At 36.3% G+C, this 24,046-nt stretch overlaps 1 protein-coding gene across 3 annotated transcripts in view; it reads right to left on the bottom strand.

Annotated features, from left to right (window-relative positions):
* Nucleotides 1–24,046, bottom strand: part of LOC129227445 (fibrillin-3-like) — a 111,088-nt gene that overhangs the window by 43,362 nt on the left and 43,680 nt on the right. For all 3 annotated transcript variants that reach the window (XM_054862006.1, XM_054862004.1, XM_054862005.1), the window contains exons 7-11: nt 15,745–15,885; nt 13,144–13,250; nt 8,920–8,975; nt 3,818–3,990; nt 3,416–3,577 (exon numbers count right to left, since the gene is read on the bottom strand). In XM_054862006.1, the coding sequence (XP_054717981.1) occupies nt 3,416–3,577; nt 3,818–3,990; nt 8,920–8,975; nt 13,144–13,250; nt 15,745–15,885 (639 nt within the window). The remainder of the gene's footprint in view (nt 1–3,415; nt 3,578–3,817; nt 3,991–8,919; nt 8,976–13,143; nt 13,251–15,744; nt 15,886–24,046) is intronic.

Genomic DNA, 24,046 nt, shown 5'->3' with positions numbered 1-24,046 from the left:
GTTTTTGCCTAAACCTGCCTATTCAAAAGATATTGAAAATTAAAGATAAGTAAATATTTTACTACGAGGACGACGAAACGAATACGAAATGAATGTTGCACGAAACGTATTATTTACGTTGGTTTTTTCACTTTAATCAAGTAAACATGTTTACAGTTTTCAGTTTGTTAACTTTTTATTGAAAATTATTTCAATTAAATACTTCGAGGAATCAGTTTCATTGTGTCATTTGTCGACTGTGGGACAAAATCATATGAGATGCTTAGAAGCATGGTTTCGTTTGCTTATTTCGGGGACTACAAAAATTGGTACTATTTTGAGTTATAAGTGACAGCAGACGAAAAAGACACAATAATCTCCCAAAAATACTTCTCATAAACTTTATGTTCACAATAACAAACACATCACAAAATGAGTAAAAATGAAAACCAGGAGCAGACACATTTTGAAAAAATCAAAATAGTATGCATGTATATCAAGAAAAGTGTTTTTCTTCAAAAAGCAAACGTTTGTCCTTAATAAACATCTAATTTCTTTTATTACATTCTATATTAGGAGAACTTACAGCAAGCTATTTACACATTGCTTATAGGCTTGACTTCAAGGAGTGGAGTGCGAAGTCACCTGTCCACAAAGAATTCTTACAACAAAGAAAGGCAAGAATACAAAACGACTTTAAATCTAAGCTGAGGTTGATGGTAGATTATGTAAAACAAGGCCATGGAACATCCAACGACGGAAATACGTCACGAAAGTTCTTTGCGAATGGAGAATTACAGCTTCCATAACCGGAATAAATCTTGACATGATAAAACGACTTTCAACGATTTTGCAAGTTATTTCATCTGGATTCACGATTAAATTTAAAAAATTTGAGACATATACGAAAGAGACAGCTCAGATGTATGTGAATTTATATGGTTGGTATTTTATGCCCGTTACAGTGCATAAATTACTTATACACGGACCCGAAATAGCTAAGTATGCTATAGTACCAATCGGTCAACTCTCCGAAGACGCTCAAGAGGCAAACCATAAGTATTTTTGATCGTATAGGGAATTCCATTCAAGGAAAACGTCCAGAATAGATAACAATAGAGACGTTTTTAATAATTTATTAATCAATTCTGATCCTTTTATCTCAAGTTTGCGTCCAAAGATTTGCAGTTTGCACCACAAAATGTCACAACAAGTGAAGAATTTGCTTGGAGATGATGGAATGAAAATTGGCTAAAGTACTGTTACATATTTCTTTAAAAATTGTTTTTAAATGTTAACTAAATATTTTATTTTGCACTAATGACTTAGTATTTGATTATCTTTACATTTTAAATGACAAAATATTATCACATTTTTAAGTAGAAATTTGTTTTACTGAAATGTCCAAGCTCTCCGTACACTTGCCCCACTGTGCGGCGGCGCGGCTGGTCCTGAGCACTGTCCACCGAAATCCACTTTTGCTGGGCGGCGGCGTCCATGTCCACCACACGCATGCTCATACACACTCGTCTACGCGCAAGCCTTTACACACATACACACGTCTACGTGCCCACACGTAAGCCTACACACACACAACTATACACATGTAACCACCCATGAGGAGGGACATGCTTAAGGGGGGAACCATTTCTAGAAACAATAACTCTTATCAGTAGGGTCTTGCCGCAACTTGTGATTGCGAAAAATATAATTTGAATTGAACGTTTCGGAATTCAAATTAGAGTTAATTGGGGGAAGTGGGTCACAGGTCTTTTCTTTTCTTTTCTTTTTTTTTTTTTTTTTTTTTTGAAGGTCAAAAAAGATGGAAATCACTTTGTGCGAAGTCAGGATTGTAAGGAGGGAGGTTCAATACCTCCCAACGCCAAAAGTCTAATCACACTTCTTGCATCACTGGCGGTGCATGTTTTTATCAACGTAGCCAACTTCTTACATTTTGTTATGTTAATGGACATCCAGATTCATTCACCGGTACCGTTTTAAAGCTCATCTTCGTTATTCTCAGCATAATTTTATTCATACAGAGATTCTGCGCACTCGTCAGAGCTCTTGTTACCAAACTTATTGAAACCAGGGTTGGCCGGATCGGACCCAATGGTTTTTTTTCTTTTGAAAAAACCCATTTAAAAAAAACTATTATTTAGCCCACTTTTGGGTTTTTTAAAATTTTCTAAGAAGTTTTAAAAAAAATTAATTAAAATACTTTTTCAATTTAAACTTCTTTTTTATTTGTTTTTCACCACAGACAATGGACATAAAAAAATGAATTTTGAACTTTAATACTATTTCCTAACTCTTATCTGCATTAAAAAAATACTTCAAGGATCTTAAATAAATATTTTTAACTTTTTTCTTTAACTGGTCAATAAATTACTCAAATTATCTTGTTTAAGTCATGTCACGTCTGATTTTCACAATATTTGTAGATTACACAGAGGAAACTACTCTAGCTAAAAGGCTTTCATGTGAACTATTTTCTGCAAACCAACATGTCACAAATCTCGAATAAACAAGGTATATTTTTTTAGATATTAACAGGTTTTACAAATGGTCGGACAGAAAACAGAATAGGATGTACAGTATTTTCATTATCTTACGAAAAAGTTTAATATTACTCTGTACACAGAAATAGAAAACAGGCAACATAAAATTCAAAGAAATGTCTTGATTAAGCTGGAATTCAGTAAAAAATGATTTAAACCACTTGAGGTCCTGCAGTAGTTTTGCATAACAAAATGAAATAGAATAAAGTAAAATACAAAAAAAAAAAATTGTAGTAATTTAAAACGAACAAATGAGCAATAGATTTTATCACTCAAGAAGTAACTTTGCCTTAACTGTTGGCAATCATGTAAACTAAAAAATCTGAAACTTCACCATTCTTGAGTTTTGTCTTATTTTATACTTTTCTTCAGAAAACACTGAATTTTCCAGCTTTTTTTACCCCAAGACAATTTTTGTGCTTTGTCCATATACTTACGCTACAATGTGCTACAAGTACCCCACATTTTCCCTAAAAAAGACAAAAAAAAACTCACATTTCTTTTTAAAAACCCAGCTTTAGTTTTTTTGGGGGGGGGGGGGTTATTTAAAAAACTCAAAAAACACCCTGGGTCCACGGGCTTTTTTAAAAAAAAAACCCTGGTTTTTGCCAACCCTGATTGAAACCCCTCGTACTTTCAGTGAAATGTTTTGAATTGCTCACCGTTAAAATGAACAGACAAACGAAGTGTGGCAAGAGTAGAGTTAATGTATCATTACAATGTTCCAAGTTTTAAATCTTCTAAACTGCCGTTCATATTTCAGCACTCGTTCGTTCACAAAAGTCACATCATTTGCTTATTTATATGAGCACATTCATTGGAATGATAAGTTAATATTGAACGATAAACTACACTTTAAGAAGACTAAGAATTACCTTCGCATTTGAGGATTGTATATTTGTCCGTTTCTGTCAAACTTCCTGTCTTCATTCTGTACCCCGGAGGACAAAAGCATTTACGATCCGCGCACTGGGCTTCTTCTCCGCACAGCAAATTCGTAATCGATTCCGAACAGAAATCAACGTTTTCAATCGAAACTAAAGAAAAAAAATGAAAATTTAAGTTAGTCGCAACACCACAGCCTTTCATTTTTAACTTTAGGGTGAGTGCAAAGAATGGAATCGACTTTATTTCATAAAATATCTTATTATTCTGTGAAGTAACTGAATAACAGTACACTTTAAACGGGAGCGGAACATATATACTTTTATCATTGAAAAACATTTGCTATCATTTAAAAGATTTAAAGACACACGTTTAATAATTGCTAACGTTACCTATTTCCACGTTGTTTATGAGTACTAAAGATGGCGGCAACATTGCTACTCGATCTTCATGTTGAGCACGTGAGATATTTTTTATCACCTGAAGATTAAACCGTCCTGCAGTCATCGTAGTTGTCCTCTTGAACTGAAGTACAACGTCAGAATACAGGACGTGACTGAGTATCCTTTAAGAATGAAAATCAAAAAATAATTGAAGAAAATTTGAATTTACATCTTGAGTTCAAATTATGTTTTTCTCAATCACGAGTGTGTGTGTGTGTGAGAGAGAGAGAGAGAGAGAGAGAGAGAGAGAGTGTGAGTGTGTGTCAGTGTATGCGGTCGTGTGTGTCAGTGTATGTGGTCGTGTGTGTGTGTATGTAAGCGTGCATGAGCGTGTGTGAGTGTATGTGATCGTGTGTGTGTATGTGTGTGTGCAGGCATATGTGTAGGCGTGTGTGAGTGAGTGTGTGTGTGCACTATGTGTGGTGGTGTGTGAGTGCATGTGGTCGGTGTGCGTATGTAGTGCGTGTGTGTGCGCAGACATGTGTGTGTACAGGCGTGTGTGTGTATAGACGTGTGTGTGTGTGTATAGGCGTGTGTGCGTGCATAGGCGTGTGTGTGTATAGGCGTGTGTGTGTGTGTAGGCGTGTGTATGTGTATAGCGTGTGTATGTAGACATGTGTATCTGTGTGTTGGCCACCCGTTAGCGGAGGCCGGTGGACAGTGGAGTTGACAGAATTAAATTTTATGCTTAAGTTAAGCCTTGAGTATGAACGCAAACGATATGTAACCACGGCAACAAATATTTGTCCTCTTAATAAATATTAAAGCAACGAACTAGACTTTTTCTCGTCGTCATGGCAATCTGAAAAGTCAGAGTTACATTAACTTTGTCTAAGGAAGGATAATAAGCAATTCGTGATTGATCAAAAATTAATTAAAAATGAAGACAAATAGTCTTTTTTTTTTCAGAAAAAATTTATTTTAACTCCAACTCATTCCGCTTCTTTTTACTACAAAATGAATGTTGAAAATACGTTCCGTCGCAAATCACTATTTTTTAGCGAATTTCTTTAAAATTCGTACTGCCAATTGCGTTGTTTTGCAATCAGAGAGGCTCATGACACGATCTGCAGATAAATTGTGTTAAACGAACGTGAATGGACAAGATTACGTTTGTGACGCTACGTGAAATCCAAATAAAGTTCTGGAGTTGAGTTCAGAAGTCTAAAAAAAATGTGGGTGGATGAGCTACATGAGCTAAAACTGCAAATTATGATACTGACATGCCACTTCGAAGGAGCATTGTTAACGGCTATAGAATGAAAAAAAGGTGGAGAGGTATTTCCTAACATAGATTAATCCAAGATGGCGGCGTTTCAAAATGACTACCCATACTTTGATTTTGCGGCACATTTTTTTCATGTACACATCACACAAAAGAGTTTCTTACTTGGATTTACAGGGTGACAATATTTAACTTGACACACATGATACATTATAATTTTAAAGCTAATGAAAACATTACGAGCAAACTTCAAAATAAATATGAATGCATTATTTTCTTTACTAATAATAAAGCTGAAAGTCTCTCTGTCCAGATCTCTCTCTGTCTGTCTGTCAGGATCTCCGTCTGTCCGCATCTCTCTCTGGATGTCTGGATCTCTGTGGCGCGCATAGCGCCTAGACCGTTCGACCGATTTTCATGAAATTCGGCACAAAATTAGTTTGTAGCATGGGACGAGACTAAAAAGTGGGGACGAGACTAAAAAGTCATTTCGATCCAAAGGGCTATTTGCGAAATAATAGATTTATCTTTAGCTTATAAAAAAATGTGAAATGAGATAAATAATTAATAGAAATTGGCGAAACCATAATCTTTATCTTTATCTTTACTAATAACAAAGCTGAATGTCCTCTGTCCGGATCTCTGTGACGCGCATAGCGCCTAGCCCGTTCGACCGATTTTCATGAAATTTAGTTCAAAGTTAGTTTGTAGCATGGGGGTGTGCACATCAAAGCGACTTTTCGAAAATTCGATGTGATTCTTTTTCTATTCCAGTTTTAAGAACAAAATTATCGTAAGATGGACGAGTAAACTACGAAATTATCATAACGTGGAACCGTAACATGGGCATAAGCCAATTGGTGAGATACGGAATTATCATAACGTGGAACCGTAACATTGGTCCAAGCCAATTGGCGAGAAAATTCACCATACATCATTTGTAAATATACAGGCGAACCAAAAGACCTTTTAATTGTTCTATTACGGGCAAAGCCGTGCGGGTACCACTATTGTCTAATATATTTACAAATTTTTAGAGTCATTATCTTTATTCTTAAAACAGAGCTTTAAACGTGTCACAAAATTTTTGACTATGGGCGGCTACTTATTGACCGATACGGTATCCCATTCCTTGCATAAGGATTTCTTTATGGATGCCAGAGTGTAATGTGATTTAGCACATACTCTGGTCTCCAAGATGAACCAAACAGGGATGAACCCATGATGAACCCAAATTCATTGGGTTCGAATCTGGGGAATACGGTGGCTATTCTTGTGCTCCAATCAAGGCCAGAAAATATGTCTTGCACCAATCTTGAGTGCTTTTAATTCTGTAATCCTGTCGGAAGGTCCATCTTTTATTTCCAAAGAACTTTTGCAACCAAGGTAAGGCAACATCTTCCAAAATGAGTTTGCGATATGTTTCTTGATTAGTTTCATCTCTTGATCAACAAAATCAAGTGGTGTTTTCCCACGAGCACATATCCCACCCCAAATCAATACTACTTCGGGTCGTTGACGCCATTCAACAATGTGAGAAGGTTTTGGAGACAAGGGTATGCTAAACTAAAACTCAGAAAAAAGAAATCCTAGCTAGTACCAGGTAGCTATTAGCTCCTGGTCTAGTTCTAAATTCTCATTAACTGTTCGATCCGGTGATGGTGCTGCCATCTATCGGTATAAAAAATAATAGAGGCAAGGCACTTAGTATGCAGTCTTCGCCATAAATACAGTTGTAGTCAGTTGTGACTCGGAATCGAAATCGAAATACTGTAAAATTTTACTGTAATATAAAAGAAAGTAAAAAATCGCAACATGCGAGCAGCAGGCTCGAACCCGAGACCTCCGTTTCGGCAGGCGGCTTTACTGACCACCATGCCAGTCAGCACACATCGAGTAAGGGAAAGTACGGTGTTATCTGCTTCGCAATTCACGTGATGTATCAATTGGCGCTGCAATAGTTTATTTTTTTCGTACAATTAAATGTAATTTTTTTTCTGTACTGTAAATCAATTTTACAGTAATATTTATCATAAAAGTTTCCTGAATTTTTAGCAGTGTAAATCCACATAAAGAAAGCCAGTGGAGTACATCAAGTAACTGCTGCAGCCTCAAAACCAAAACTATTGCATGATGCCAGTGTTGGGCATTAATCAATTTTTTTTTCAATTGCCTCGTTAATTGATTAAAAAAGCAATTGCAATTAATTTAATTGCATTTAAACTATTAATTGTACTTTGCAATTAATTTAATTAGATTAATGTACGTTAATCGCTTTTCACAGTTAAAATAAATGCAGTGAATTTTTTAAATTGTTTTATGAAACAATTAAAACTAACAATTAACTTAATGTATCAATTGGTGCAGATCAGCATACAGAGTTCAAAGTATTATTCGAGTTCGTATTTTCGTTCAGTGTTGATTGCTCGCTCGCCGCGTGAACTATTCTCGTCTTGGCAAGCTTTTTCCACACGTAAATGTTTGTGTGTTAATTAAATGTTTTAAAACTGTCAAATCATTGTTTTATAGTTTAACCTGTAACAGGGGAAATCAGAAAGAAGGACATAACAGGGGACGTAAGATCTCAGAGACCGCTCTGTTTAATTTTCTTTTTTTTTTTAAATCGTGTAATTGAGATGCATTTCTGTAATTTTCCTCAGATGTTCTTCGAACTTTTACTAGTACAGAAATTTTTAATTGAAATATATCTTTTTTGAGGATATTTTGCTGGAGCCATAAGATTTTTTGAGAAAAGTTAAATGCTGCAGTAAATAATTTCCTGCTCGTTATGAAGTTACTGATACATGAAATACACCGCCAGCTCAGTCATTTCCAGCAGGTTCGTGCTTATTAGCATTCATTAGCCCGGCATAGGAAAGGGAGTAAGCTGGAGATAGAAAATGTCTTAAGGAAGCCAAGAGTGCTAAACAAACTGGTAGCTAATATAGTATTAGCGCAGACTAGACGAGTGACCGAAGCAATGGTTCGGTTCAACTCGAGTATTTCATATATTTCTGCTTTAGCCCTGGCTATTGGGCGGTAATTTACTGAAAGTTACTGATATTTTATTGATATTTTATTTGTTGCTAACATGTGTATTTAAATAGTTAGATAGCAATATGGTACCCGTTTAGCGACCACGTTCCATGTACACCTGTCGTCTGTAGAATATATTGTACAAAACCGGTAATTTTTTTTGAGTTAGTTTTAATTAAAATTCACAGAACAATCGACAATTGTTAATTGTAGTAAATTTACAAGTAACAATTAATTAATTGTTAACTGTGGTAAACTACAACTAACAATTAATTAATTGTTAATTGTAATAAACTACAACTAACAATTAATTAATTGTTAATTGTAATTTTCCACAATTAAAATTGATCAATTGTTAGTTGTTGTGGTTACGTTTACCAATTAATCAATTGTTAATCTTTAATTGTCAATGCAATTAAAATTTGCCCAACTCTGCATGGTGCATGATGCCCATCGAGAAGCAAATTCCGAGCTTGAGTATCAGACATACCAGTGTGAAGAACATGCTGAAGAAAGTATCTGCTTTAAATTTTGGTTGATATGTCTTTAAATATAGCTTCTGTTGCGCCTACTTGTTCGCTCAATAGAGATAGAGAAGGGAAACTTACTTTCGGAACGTTCTATTTCCAAAAGGAAAGTAATGGTTTTGTAGTTCTTATCATTGTTTCTCATATGGTGTTGTTATTTTGTTGATTAATTATATTCAAATTAGGTCTCAGGGTGTTCTTAAAGTAAAAAGCTTTTCACAAACTATAAATCAAAGTATTTTTGCTTTCTTTTTTTTACTTACTTGACGTTAGAGAGATATGCAGAATCTAGTACCTCCTCAGCATACATTGTTTTTATCTAAAAGAAATTACGAGAATTTTATTTCTTTTTTGTCTTACTTAATTTATTCGAATAAAGTCGTAAAGTTTCAAGCAGTTATGAATGCGTTTTGAGAATTCTTAAAATATAAAAGTAAGAATACTTTCCACGGAAATAATTAAGAGAACAGGTCGTTTAAAGGCTGTTAAGCAAAGAAAATAAGATTGTGACAGGTAAGCAAATTACGTATAGTGCACCTTAGCATTGTTGGAGCTCCGTAAAAGAGTAAAAATCATCAAGTTAAAAAAAAAAAAATGGGGAAATCATTCATTAAACGCGATAAGCAAAAAAGGACTTTCACAGTGCGCTCCTTATCAGGAAGGACAAGAGTGATCAATCACCTGAAATTTATACCTCACTGTTTACAAGCCACTGAACTTAACGAAAAAATTGCTTTGCCAACTCTTCACAACAACAACCCGTGCTTTTGTTGTTTCCAGGGTCGTGCACAGGGGGGGGGGGGACCGAACCTAAACGGGGCCCGAGATTTTCAAACAGAGGGTTGAAATCTATGTAGGACATAAGGGTAAACAATATGGAGGAGGCCCGCAAAACTCATTTGCGACTGGCCACAAAATTTCTGTGAAGGCCCCTGCTTGTATCCAATTAGTTTGTATTTGAACTCGTCCAAAGATAGGCATTAATAATGCTGGGTTGCATTTTGATATTTAAAAGCAAAGGAATATGGAAAAATTTCCAGCATTTTATAAAAAGAAGGGAATTCAGTTTTTTTTTTCTTTTTTTTCACAATTGGCAGCTTGGAGTACGATAAAATGTAAAACATTTTACAAAATGAAAATAAAATTTAAAATACACTCACTGATCAATGAATTAGAAACCCGAGATCAATGCTTTATTGGACACGGATAACTGCTCTGATTCGTTTGAGTATCGAGTTTAGAAACTTCTGAGTGTATTTACATACCATGCATTGGCTATGCAGCTTTTCAGATCTTGTAAACTCGATGGAAGAGGAGAGTGCAATCGGATGCATCTTTCCACCTCATCCCGCACTTTCTCTAGGGTTAGAATCCGAGGTATGCCGTGGCCAGTGAATGTATTAGAAGTTTGACTGATGCTCAGCGAACTAATTTTCAACACTTCTGGCAAGATTTATAGTTGCATTATCGTCCAAGAACTATATGTCGCAATCAGGATACACTGTAAAAATTTTGTGAAACCTTACTCCATAAAATCAGTAGCAGCTTAGCAAGGGCGGATCAATAAATTTTTCAAGAGAGGGGCGATTGATTTTCATTAATTACTTTTTACTATGTATGCTGATTTTAAAATAGTGAACACAATAGTTTTGGATTTTAATTTCGCCACAGTTCCGAAATAATGTCCCAAACCCAAACTTCCCATCCCCCAATATCAATGAAACTCGTCTAAGTTTGCGTTTTTGAACTTCATTTTCGAAAATTTACCGGTGGAGAATCATTCAAGGAAGGAGCGATCGCCCCCACCGCCCCTCCCTTGTATCCGTCCCTGTAGCTTAGCTGCCTCCACTACTCTGGAGTAACTTAACTGATATAACTGGTGTAAAGTTACACATCGTTTGTGGAAGGTTATACCATGGTAATGTATCTATAGCGTAACTTCGTACTCATTTCTAAGTAAGGTTACACCAGAATTTTCTGAATGCTTACAGAGATATTGCTTGAAAGCAAAAATTACGCTTTCATCTGCCTCTCTTGAACGATTTATCAAGTTCTTGATTTTTAACAACCAATATACATCAGTTATTTTAATACACAACATTTATTCATTTTAATATACAAACAAGACATTTTTACTGCACTTAAGAGAGGAAATGCCCTGAGTGGTGCTCGAACCGAAGACTCAAATCTCACAGACGAGACGGGTCGCAAAGCAAGAGCGTTTTACCGCTCGGCTAACAAGGACGGTTTTCGTTTTGTTCATAAGAGTTTAGTTGCTCTGCGCCGATTGTGATCTTTATGCATGCGCTATGAATTCTACTGAAACCATAGTGCAAGGTTCAACAACAATTTGAGTTTTTAAATCAATGATGCTACACACTTCAGAATTCGTGCAACGTTACGCCCATTAATACTGGTAACATTACACATTTCTACTTCCTTTTACAAAAAAGGAAGTATTGTATTCGTATTGTATAAAAAGTTTTCACCCAAAAATCGGCCTTAGTTTCCATTTTGCTCACTCCCAAATGAATGTTGAGTTTTTTTTTCAACCCGACCACACGTGGATATGTGCCTAGGAACGTACGGACACCCGAAATATCCATTTTGACGATCCCCGAATTAATTACAACGAGTTTTCTCGTGACGTCTGTATGAATGTATGTATGTGCGTATGTGTGTATGTGTGTCGCATAACTAGTTGAAATTTGGTACGTGGACTCCTAGTGGGGCCTAGTTGTGTACCTCCCCTTTTGATTGCATTCGGGTGTTTCTAAAGGAGTCTTTTGCCCCTTTTGGAGGGGGAAATCAATGTTAATTTCGATGTAAACTCGTGGTGTTATAATTTGGCGGACACTTTGCGATATATCACCAGTCTGTTGGTCGCCAAGTTTTGTCGCCAACTTGGCGACAAATTTGGCGTGTTTTTTTTTTTTTTAATTTAGTTTCAACTTGGCCACTATTGGTGATATTTGGAGAGTAAACTATTGAATCACATTAAAACTGCCAATAATGAGAAAATGACATTAAATTGGAGTAAAAGGAAGTCATGTGATGCACACATCAGCTCGTTTTTTTGCAGTGTAAAAATGCAACATTCCAGGGTGCTCCTGATCTGCCAGCACATCGAAGTAGGCTGTTTGTTTACCCTCAAGGAACATCAGGGCACCACTTTCATGCCAGCAGAACATGCTCCCCCCATATCATGATACCCCCCCCCCCAGGACCCTTGCACAGTGCGTGTAGGGCAAGAAATTTCTCCCAAAGGTTTCAAATTCATTGGCCAGTGAGTGTAGTCACATATTACATCTGCACTAACGTTAGGAACAAAAAAATAATAATGATAAGGAAACAAGGCTGTCCTGTAGAAAAGATTGCAAATTCTCTCTCATGCTTACTTACAGTAAAAAATTTCTTTGCCGTGATAAAAGTCACATTTAGGAAAAACGTTTTGTTTTTACGCAATAGATAGTTGTTTTCAAGCGAAAGAGTAGCGATTCATTGAGTAAACGATCTTTTAGTCAACTGGTATAATCTAGTCATTTTGATTTCATTGCTTTGAATTTCTTTTTCATTTATTTTAGGAAAAAAATGGAAATGATAATCTTTCCGATATTTATTGATATCCATTTTGTTACACTGTAAAAAAATTCCGAAACGTTACTAGTTATTTCCGTGGAACGTTTCATGATTTCAGAGGTTTTCACCTATTTCCCCGCAAAATCAAGTATTTTCGCAACAAAAAGTTTTCTGAATTGCCAAAAAATGCAAGAATGCAGACTTTGCACTTGTGTGAAAAATATTTTTGACTACCAGTTTAAAGATTGACTGAGCGTGTTTATTAAGTGTATCGGCTTCAGTATCATTATTGCCTATCCGTATCGACTACTCTCCCAATGGGAGCAAATAAGTCACTGAATAGCTGCAGCTTTGCGTGACAGGAATTGCAGGCAAGGAACATGTTTGGTTTTTGCTTGCGACTTTCGTTTAGCCTTGATCGTGGTTGCTCTAATGCTTCTGGAGCTTTCTTGATAAATCCACAAGGTTCTAATCAAATACATTAAACCAATTTAATTTTTCTAGAAGCTTCACGACTGGCTTTAACAGGGGAGATTTTCCAATGTTTCAGAAAGGTTACTGACTTCCAGGGGAAAACTTCCCTGGTTTTTCCAAGATATGTTATTGGAAGAAATTGGGCACATCAGCTGCCTATTATTTTCCAGGAACGTTTCTGAATCGTTTTTACAGTATATTTATTTTTTCGCATATGTAGACACTCACCATAAAGGGCTTGAAATCCCAATGGTCAGCGTAATTCGCTTTATTATTCGTTTATTTCTAATAAATAAAATTCATTTCGTCTTTCTTATTTTCATTACCTAAAATTATCATTTAAGATCTCGGAGAGTTTCAAAGAATGCTTAGCGCACTCCACACATTGGCATAAATTCTTGAATAAAAATTAGCAAACGTCAATGAAAACTTACAGAATGAATGACATCAGCATGCAGCAACATTTTATCCACAGAGCCATCTTTCCTCATATATTTCTGTTTCAATACAGGTAAGTTCTTGAGCAAAAATGCATTTTTCCCTGCAATGAAGGAAAAATGCGTTTCGTGAAAAAAGTTCCAAATTAATAATGAAACCTGTCGGGGGTAATGGCTTTTACGAATGCATTTTTGTATTCTTTCTGCTTTCAAAAACTTGGGGATATCTGATATCTGCACCACCTAGTTGAGTCAAAAGTTTTCCTCATATTTTGAACTATAAAGGTACATCTATCAGAATGATAAGCTTTATTTTATGCAAAAAAAAAAAAAAACTGAATGAAGCATAATTCTTTAATATTTATTCGCAAAATGCTCAATCCTACACTATAGTGCATTCAAAGAGAAGAGATAACAGATGTAAACAAAGAGGGTTGCTCTTTGGCGCCAATATAATTTAATATAATATAAATAATAAATAAATTTTATTTATTTACTTTCTTTTTTGGGGGGGGGGGCGAATGCACTTGACAATTTTTTTTTTTTTTTTGAACACCGACACGCGTCTCTTCTTTTTAGAAGACTTTCTACAGCAGTAATGGGATTCTCCTTCGAATGTACCAGTAGTTTCGGTTAACTTTACAACAACCCCCGCAGGGGAACAGACGGTCTTCGAACAGGGAAGGTTATTCTTTTGACCGCTTCGCCAGCGCTTGCCAACTGCATTTCGTAAAAACAAAATTTTTACTAGACTGATGTTGAGATATTCTATTGACTGATAGTTGGAGAGAGATGTCGAAATTATATTTGTACGAAAACAAGCGTTGATTTTTCATGCGTACTCAAACTTGTTTCTAATCTGCTCCTAACATTAAATTTATCAAATATATTTAGCAAACATACCCGTAACAGATTCGGAGAATATTTCAATACATTTTATTTTTAACGGAATATATTTTAGTGCGCATTAAGGCATTTGGAACACTTTTTCTGAATGAAATTGTTTCAAAAGGATTTTCAATGAGTGATGAGAATTTACAGTATTCACACATTAGCCCAATCTTTATAACCAAAGGTTCACATACAGACCACATATAAGATATGTAAGTAAAACTAGAATTTTTTTTGCCTTCTTTCAATTGTTCTTTTTTTCTGTATTCGTCTGAGCTTTTTTAATACAATACTTTGAAATAACGGAGGGATTCTTGATTAATCCTGCATAAAAGGAACACGCAGTCAAAAAAAAAATTTTTTTTTAACGATCACGATTGCTTATTGCTTTTATTTGACTGTTTTTATGTGATATCATTTTATTTTCCCGCCAGCACCCTCTGCAGCATCATCGTCGACCGGCTCCTCACAATATTGCTCCTATAGCGAAAACCATCTCCACGTTGCATCAATATCCTACACTTACTCGCATACATACACGCACGTACACACACATACATACACCTACACACATACACACACAAACATATACACACTCAAACACATACACACACAGCTACACACAACTACCCGCACATTCATGTCTGCACAGAGACACAAACACATATGCCTACACACACATACACATTCCCCCCCACACACACACTCAAACACATACACACACAGCTACACACAACTACCCGCACATTCATGTCTGCACAGAGACACAAACACATTTGCCTACACACACATACACATTCCCCCCCACACACACACACAAACACTCATACGCACAACTACCCACACTCTCATACCTACACAGACACACATGCCTACACACACATACACATACCCCCTACACACAAACACACATACGCCCCCCCCCACACACACACACGTAAACACACACGCCTACATACACACACACACACTCGTGATTGGGAAAAACATAATTTGAATTCAAGAGGTCAAAATTCAATTTTTTTTTTTTTGTTACATACTTGCATGAAAATTTTTTAAAGTGCCTACGAAAAGGTATCAATTTTCCGGGATTTCTGGGGCTTCGTCGATACCAGAAATTTTAGGCCACAGTCCGTCGGGCTCTGTAAAACTCAACTGGCCTATAATACATCTGCAGATGGATTTAGAAATTGGGGACGGACTAAACACAAGAAGTACCGTAAGGGATCTCAAATACAGTGTACAATTACTGTGGCGAGTGTGGTTGCTATTAAAATCCAATTAACATAAATATTCATGGTTAAGGGCCAGGATATTTAACTGTATCATTGCTATGTGTTTAGTCCGTCAATCCTTTTATCTTTTTTTTTTTTTTTTTTTTTCAAAATCTACTGTTTTGAAATTCCCCCCGTCTCTCAGTAAATACCTGTCAAGATCTCCTGCAGTTAAGGGAGAAGCGGACTTCTGGCTTTTGTGTTTTGATTGTACTTACTTGAATATTTTTTGTGAAAAAAAAAATTTAAACCCACAAATACAAACTAGTTGTTCATCACCCTCCCCCCCTCATGTGTCGAAACGTCCTTAGACTACATTGTAAAACATCCAACTTCCATTTACTTTTATTTGAAGTTAAATTATTGGTGGGAAACAATGGGATACTTCAGGAATAGAGTTACCCTTTAAATGATTTGGGGAACAAATACAAACCATTATATTCGCACACTTGCTTTTCTTCATTGAAGGAAAACGTTGGCGGACAACGACAGTACGGTTCAAATTTCTCGTCGAGATAGCAGATGCTGTGATTCTTGGAACATTTTTCAACTTGATTTTCAAGTTCACAAGTATCTATTTAAAAAAATAAATAAAAAGCGATTTTAGTAAAACATTACGGTAAATTAAATTACAATAACAGAATTTTTTTAAAAATACCAAGCACTTTTCATAACGCACTCAAAAGGACAAAATAACCTTTCTGGGTCAGAAAGGGCAATTTAAGCATTCCTGTAGTTTTCGAAAATTCCAAGAAAATGACACCACAAAAGATGAAAATTGCGGCTCAAGTCATGAAGAGAATTTCTCTCTTATCATTATCTAGCTTTCAATCATAAATTTGAGTGTTCAAACATGCATATTTTTCTTAAAGGGAAAGTTTGGTTTGAAATGACTAGAACGGCACTTTTCTTCGTTTGTGGTGTCATTTTCTTGGAATTTTCGAAAACTACAGGAAAGCTTAAATTGTCCTTTCTGACCCAGAAAGGTTGATGATGATGTCGTGTCTATGATAATGTGCATTTATATGGCTCCGAAGCTATCGTAGACAGCCTTTACAACTTCGACAGCCTTATCTGGACAGAGTAGGTCCACTGGATCTTCTAAGCCGATGTTAAAACGTTTGGCCTGGATTGCTGGATAGCAGAAGATGTGCTGACGAGACAGTGGGATGTCATCTGGGCAATGAGGACAAAAGTTATTTGTCCTAAGTCTGGTTATAATAGTTGATATGACTCTGTCACAGTTCAAATCCGGAATGGAGTTTCTTTTCGCTTGTTGACCGATTAGTCTTCGGCCAGCAACAGCGTTGGCGTCCTAAGTCTGGTTATAATAGTTGATATGACTCTGTCACAGTTCAAATCCGGAATGGAGTTGTCCCGGATTTGTCCTAAGTCTGGTTATAATAGTTGATATGACTCTGTCACAGTTCAAATCCGGAATGGAATTTCTTTTCGCTTGTTGACCGATTAGTCTTCGGCCAGCAGCAGCGTTGGCGTCAACGAGGGTTAGGGAGTTGGATGGTTGAGGAGCATTTCGGGATGCCTTTGCGAGCTCATCGGCCTTCTCGTTACCAAAAATGTTTACATGAGCCTGTATCCATTGTAAAATGCAGGATCTTTTCGCCGCAATGATTTTGTTTGTGTGCTCAATGATCTGATGGCTAAGATGACATTTGCCCTTCTGGATTGCCTGCAATGCTGATCTGCAATCAGAGAAAATGATGATGACTCTGGAACTCTGGTCCTCCCTAGAAAGATAAATCTCCAGAGCGCTTTTGATGGCGACAAGTTCGCATGTGTAGTTCGAGGCGATTTTCCCAACAGGAATACCGTGACATTCCTATGCTCCGTCTAGTCCGATGAAAAAGACTCCTGCTCCTCCTCTATCCAGATTAGAGTTGGAAAAGCCATCTGTGTAAGCGATCGTCAGATCTTGAATTGAGGTCGTGAGTTTTTCAATGGTATGGTCTCCTTTTTCTTTAATTATTGCTGTGGGTTCTTTCTTGGTGCACGGCCGTAAGACATTTAAATATATTTTGGTTTGGGGGAGAGGGCACAGGATGTTGTAAGGCTCTTTACAAATTTTGAAAGTCTCATATTTTTGATATCATTCCTTATATCATGATCAAGTTGGAGGGTCGAGGATCTCTTCAGCCTGCACTTTCCACTCCACGCACCAAAGGTTTTACTTGAGATGTGGCGAACCCAGAAAGGTTATTTTGTCCTTTTAATTGCGTTATGAAAAGTGCTTAGTATTTTTTAAAAAATTCTGTTGTTTTATTCTTTTTAGTGTAAATGTATTTCAGAAATAGAATAATTTTACCGTCACGAAACTTCACCTTATTTTTTTCATATAAATGCTCAGTACTTAAAGGGAAAAAAACTATATGCGTGTCTAAAGCTTTAAGCAGTTGCACTAAAATTTAATCCTTGATCCTCTCTAGGATTTATGCTTGCTAATTTCATCCTTGTTCCGAGAAGCCTTGATTCAAAATTTTCATTATGTTTGAGCTTTTAACATTACTGTTGCAAGGGAAGAAAATTTGTAACAATGGGTTTTATATTTAAACATTTAATGGGAAAATAGCATGAAATTTGCTATTTTCCATCCTAACCGAAATATTTATTTTATTTCAGAATTTTAATTTTTCAGCGTCAAGTTGTACCTTAAGATTAAGTAAATCATTTAGTGAAATCCAGAAGTCTCTAAGTGATCTAGTTGCTGAAATATAAACAAAACCAAACCTCAGATTACTCCGTGACAAACAGGCCAAGTATAATAAAAGTGCTTAAAAAAAGCTAAAGGTCATAAAATTTGAGAATTACTGGGTTTTCAAAATACTTTCAACAAGCTGAAAAGGTACAACACGCTGTAAAAAACATTCGAAACGTCACTGATTAAAGTAAGAGAAAACAACGTTACGTCCGAGTAACGTAGAACCCCTTGAAAAGGATAGGCTGACTTATCCGACATTTCGGTTCCAAGACAACTTTGTATTCAACTATGTTTCTACTATTTATAAATGCGTGCCAATATTCGCCAGTTGCAATGTCCTTAAAAAATTCATGATAATTTGAGTAAAATGTCACTTACGGTAAACCTAGAGACTTAGTTTACATTACATTTGTAACTTAATTTACGAATTCAACCTAAGTGAATCGAAAAACGTTTACTGTAATGAACCTTATTTTAACACCTCAGTTGTTCGTGAAGTACACCGCCGGCTCAGTCACTTCCAGCCGAGGACTGCAGTTTCGTGCTTATTAGCACTCATCAGCCCGCCATAGGAGTGACTGAGCTGTAGGTGGAAAACCTCCTAAGGAAGCCTTAAGTGGCAAACTGGTACCTAATACAGAATTAGCACTGACCAGACGAGTGACTGAAACAATGGTTCGGTTCAACTCGAATATTGAAGGCTAGGCAGGTATATTCAGTAAGTTACCGCAATATTGCCAGGGCTAAGACAGAAATACGTGAAATGCACCGACAGCTCAGTGAATTCCAGCCGAGGACTGCAGTTTCGTGCTTATTAACTTACTGACTAAACCTGCCTAGCCTTCACTATTCGAGTTGAACCGAACCATTGTGTCGGTCACTCGTCTGGTCAGTGCTAATTCTGTATTAGGTACCAGTTTGGCACTTTAGGCTTCCTTAGGAGGTTTTCCACCTACAGCTCAGTCACTCCTATGGCGGGCTGATGAGTGCTAATAAGCACGAAACTGCAGTCCTCGGCTGGAAGTGACTGAGCCGGCGGTGTATTTCTGCCTTAACCGCGGTAATAGGGCGGTAACTTACTGAATATACCTTAGTTGTTTTCAGTTTGTTTAAATTAACTCATCTTCGTTAACAGAATAAAATAATCATACATTAATAAGGCAACACACCTAAAGTTTGGTTACCAGTTTTTTTTTTTTTTTTTTTTCTTTGAACGAGGCTTTTGTACAAATATTAATTTTGTCACCTGGCAATTTAGAATCAAAATGCTGAATGAATCAGCTCCCTTTCGTTCTGGAATTTCAAGTGCTCCCACCAGTTTCCTGTAGAAAACAAGTTATTTTGCGATAAAGGTTCCTGAATTACTCCATGAAGGGCAACTTTACGCTGCGGTAAAAAACGTTTTTATCTACCAGTGTAAAAATATATTAGAACGCTTTATTAAGTTCAGTAAGCTACCGCCCTATAGCCAGAACAAAGTTAGACATACATGCTTTATTAAGTATTTCTCCTTCATCTTTGTTACGGTTCGGCCTCTGTGTAATAAATAAGCCCCAATAAAGTGCGAGATGCAGGTTCCGGTTATTGTAGCTAATGTTTCCAATTTGGTCCCGCGGTATTCACCTTATTCCATAGACTAATGATAAGAATAGACCGAACTATGGCAAACCTTTTGCTGCTCATAAACCATACCATGTGACTGGTGGATCTCCTAGCAACAGCGGGCATTGATCGTAGCAGACGGTCAACGCCCGCGAGAAATAAAATAAATAGAATTGATGGAACACGGAAGAATAATCTTTTATGGAGTCCGATTTGTAAATTTGTTATTCTAAGTTGTAAATATTTTGTTAATACAGTGAGTTTTTCGTTTAGACAGTATTGTGCATTTTCGTTAGTCAATTTCAATAGCTCTCTAAGCAATTAAAAATGCAAGTGCCCAAAAAGAATCGGCAAACGGTAAGATTTTTACCTACAATTTCAATTTAAGATACCGATTAGTACATTTTTGCGTTAACGCAAAACGTTTACGCCATTACGTTCACGCCAACGCTGACGTAGCAGTTCCAAATGAAATAAAAGTTACTAAAAACTGTGATCAAAAACTAATTACTAATGTCAAAATAATGCATAACAAAAAGAAAAACAGTTCAATCTCTGCACCTGGAAAAAAATTATAATAAAAACTGATTACGTCTTAAAATACATGTCGAGTGCCCATCTATAGATAATTTTGCCACCTAGCAACCATGCTGCCAAAGTTTTCACCAAGCCTCCCACCAGTCACATGATGTATCTATGAACCAATTTTTTCATCAGCAAGTCTGGGAAAGCTCGGTCTACTCTTATTATTAGTCTATGCTTTATTCTTCTAAACAATAAATTTTAGTGTCAAAAATAAAATGTTATGCTTTTCAGGAAAGACTGATTTTATTTCTTTTGAATTAGTAGTTTTCTCGAATTCCGTACACCATTTGAAGAGTTTTGCAAAGTCACATACCAATTAGCAACTATCGTTTGGTACGAAAAAGCGTGCCCCAAAAATAATGCGCTTCATGAAAACGCGTGCTATGGCTCCATATCAGTTGGTTCTAGAGAATTTAAATAATTGTGGGCGTTTAGCAAAATATCCCCATTAACTTTATGACCTTCTAAAATAGATTTTTCTGTTTTAATGAGAATCATGCTTGGCTTTCGGTCAAGAACTGCAGATTTCGGACGAAAACAATGTCTATTTGTTCAGTAACTTACCGCCCATTAGCCAGGGCTAAAGCAGAAATACATCGCCAGCTCAGTCATTTCCAGCGGAGGACTGCAGTTTCGTGCTTATTCGCACTCATCAGCCTGGCATAGGAAAGTGACTGAGCTGGAGATGGAAAACCTCTTATGGAAGCCAAGAGGGCCAAACAAACTGGTAGCTAATATAGAATTAGCACAGACCAGTGGTCTGTGCTAATTCAACATTAGCTACAAGAAGTGAATGCTGATTGGTTTCATCAAATAGCATTCTCAGTAAAAGTTTTTGGATAACTTTTATAATTTTACATCTCACTTAAAAGAGACATTAAACAAAATGAGCCGCTTAACATACTGCCAGTAATTTTGTGTGTTTCATCCAAGTTACGGTTACCTCTTTCAAGGCGGTGAGTCAACTGTCGACAACTAGTGATTGCCATTGAGAAGGAATAGATGGAGAGAGTGCAACCCTAGTATCCCGATACGGCAACAGTACCATGTGACCTAGGGAGCAATTTCGAGTTGACCGTAACCGCTGAAGAAGTTTTCATTAGCTGAAGCCATGTATGATAACAACCTTTAACTGTAGAAGGGAAAAATTAGATTTATGGTAATAGTGCAGTATTCTAGCATTGTAAACTGTGAGGAAAAAACCACACCAGGAGATCCAGTAACTTTTCCCTAGCATGTACGAATGTTTTTTACTTCTAAATAAAGAAAAATAACATTTATATGTATTCAACGAGTACATATTCCACAGTTGCCTATAATTTTTAAATTTTTGTACTTATTTTACATATAAAAGTTATAAAACTTTGTGCATCTTGAGTGCAAATAACATTTTAGTTCCATAAAAACACTTTTTACTTAACTAGCTCTTAAGCATTTTGTGTACATTTGCTTTTGTTGGCGAGTATCTTCTCGCCAAGCTCCTGTGAACAGCAGATGCGCATGAATAAAGATTTGCCATTTTTACTTTCTTCTATATCTAATATATAGAAGAAAGTATTGGATTCGTGCAAATTTTCGAATTTCGAATTTTGACGGATTCGAACGTTTTGAGGTGAGCTGAGTCCATTTCGACCATTTTTGGAAAATGTCTGTCTGTCTGTGTGTGTGTGTGTATGTATGTATGTGTGTGTGTGTGTGTGTGTATGTATGTGTGTCACGTCTGTGTGTGACCAGTTTTTTGTGGCCGCTCTACAACAAAAACTACCGCATGAAATCGAACGAAATTTGGTACACATATGTGCCCCTATGTGAACTTGTGCCCATTAGTTTTTGGCGCGAATTCCTCCAAGGGGGGTGGAGCAATGGGACGTTTTTCGAGTTACGCGTGCTTGCTATTCCTCAGGAAGTACTGGCGGAATCAAACAAAATTTGGTCCATATGTTGGTATTAACAGGAACAGGTGCTGATTCAATTTTGGTGTCAATAACTCAAACGGGGGTTGAGCTGTAGAACGTTTTTTGTCGTCAATTGTGACTGCTGTATCTCAAGAAATAATGAACGGAATGAAAGAAAAATTTATCGGCAAGTAGCCCTTAGTGGGTATAAGAACTGATTTTATTTTTGTGTCAACAGCTAAAAAGGGGGTAGCGCAATCACCCGTTCTTTTTTTCCATTTTGAGTGCCCTATCTCAAGAAGTAATGCTACGTTCTGGTTGAAATTTGGAATATATGTGAATCCATATGTAAACAGGCTTTGGTTCTATTTTGACGCCGATCGCTCCAAGAGGTGTTGATTTTTTTTTTTTTTTGCGAATAAAAATATTTTTATTAATGCAACAATAAGAAAGATAAATCGTAATAGATTTTAATTGTATGGAAATGATCGGAAATATTATCTCAATGATTTAAAATTTTGAACTGTTGCCATCTTATGTTTGTTAACAAATAAAATATTTGTAATTAATTCAAGCAAGGCTTTTAAAATAACTTTCAATTTTCGCTCTTTGCTTTGCTTTTGCAATAATTCAGACATTGGGATAGTCGTCAAGTTTTTGCATGTGTAATTTTGTTTTTGTTGGGAATGTTGCTTCCTCGTCAAGCATGGGGAGGGATCAGAAAAAAAAAAAGAAAGAAAAATATAGAAGAAAGTTTCGTGATGGCCACAACATATTAGTTATGCTTCAATTTAAATACTAGTATGCCTGCGTATGAAATCATTTCAAAACATTGATTACAATATATATGAATCCATAAATTTTCAGTCATTAACAGAACACTTTAAACTATTTGTACATGCCCGTCATTTTAAGGAATAAACATCAAAATACATGAAAAATGAAATTACATTATATTTTAAAATCCGAAAGAAGTGGGGAGAGGAATTTGAATGATAGGCCAGTATTTGTATCCGTTAATTATTTATTTATTTATTATTATGCGGTAAAGGAGTTGGAGCCAGAGTTGCTCTGATTTGTAGCCCCGACACCATAATAAGCGTCGTCGCGTTGTCTTAAAAATATTTAATGCCAAAAGAGCGATGGCGTGCCAAAACGCGACAACTTCCCAGCCAAACAAGTCACCTGACCTGGGAAACATTGGGTCCCAAGCTTATTTCACTGAGATAAGGCTCCTATATAAGGGGAGCTGACTTATCCGACATTTTGGTTCCAAAATTATCGGGCGAAAAAAATAAACATTTGTACAAATGCCTCATTGCAGAAAACTGGTGTCCAAACTTTAGGTGTGTTGCCCGATTGATGTTTGATTATTTTATTCTGTGGATGAATACAATTTAATTAATACAAATTAAAAACAAATAAGGTATGAAAATGAGGTTTATTACCGTAAACATTTCCTGATACATTTTAGCTGAATTTGTAAACGAAGTTATCTTTCAAAATTTACCTAAAGTGACATTTTACTCAACTTATCATCAATTATTTTACGACTTAGCAACCAGCGAATATTATGACGTATTTATAAATACTAGAAACGAGGTTGGATCCAATTCTGTCTTGGAACCAAAATGTCGGATAAGTCAGCCTGTCTTTTTCAAGGAGCTCTACACTGAGACATTTGCTATGTCTCCCTCCATTAGTATTCCTTCTCAATGGTGATTGCTTCTGCACTGCCATCTACAGTAGAAGTTACTAACTATGAGGGATATTATCGCTTAACGTAGTATGGAAAAGATTATTTAAGGTATTTAAATTTATAAGATAACGTTTGCTCTGTGTGAGCATGTGTATCGCTGAATTATCGCTAATAAAAACACCCTTAACACCTAGCCCATTGAAATGTTTACTCTGTGTTTACATTTGTACTTCTATTT

Source organism: Uloborus diversus, chromosome 8 (genome assembly GCF_026930045.1).
Source record: "Uloborus diversus isolate 005 chromosome 8, Udiv.v.3.1, whole genome shotgun sequence".
Classification (NCBI taxonomy): domain Eukaryota; kingdom Metazoa; phylum Arthropoda; class Arachnida; order Araneae; family Uloboridae; genus Uloborus; species Uloborus diversus.
The sequence above is the reverse complement of the archived record's forward strand: the minus strand, read 5'-3'. Positions and strand labels throughout refer to the sequence as shown.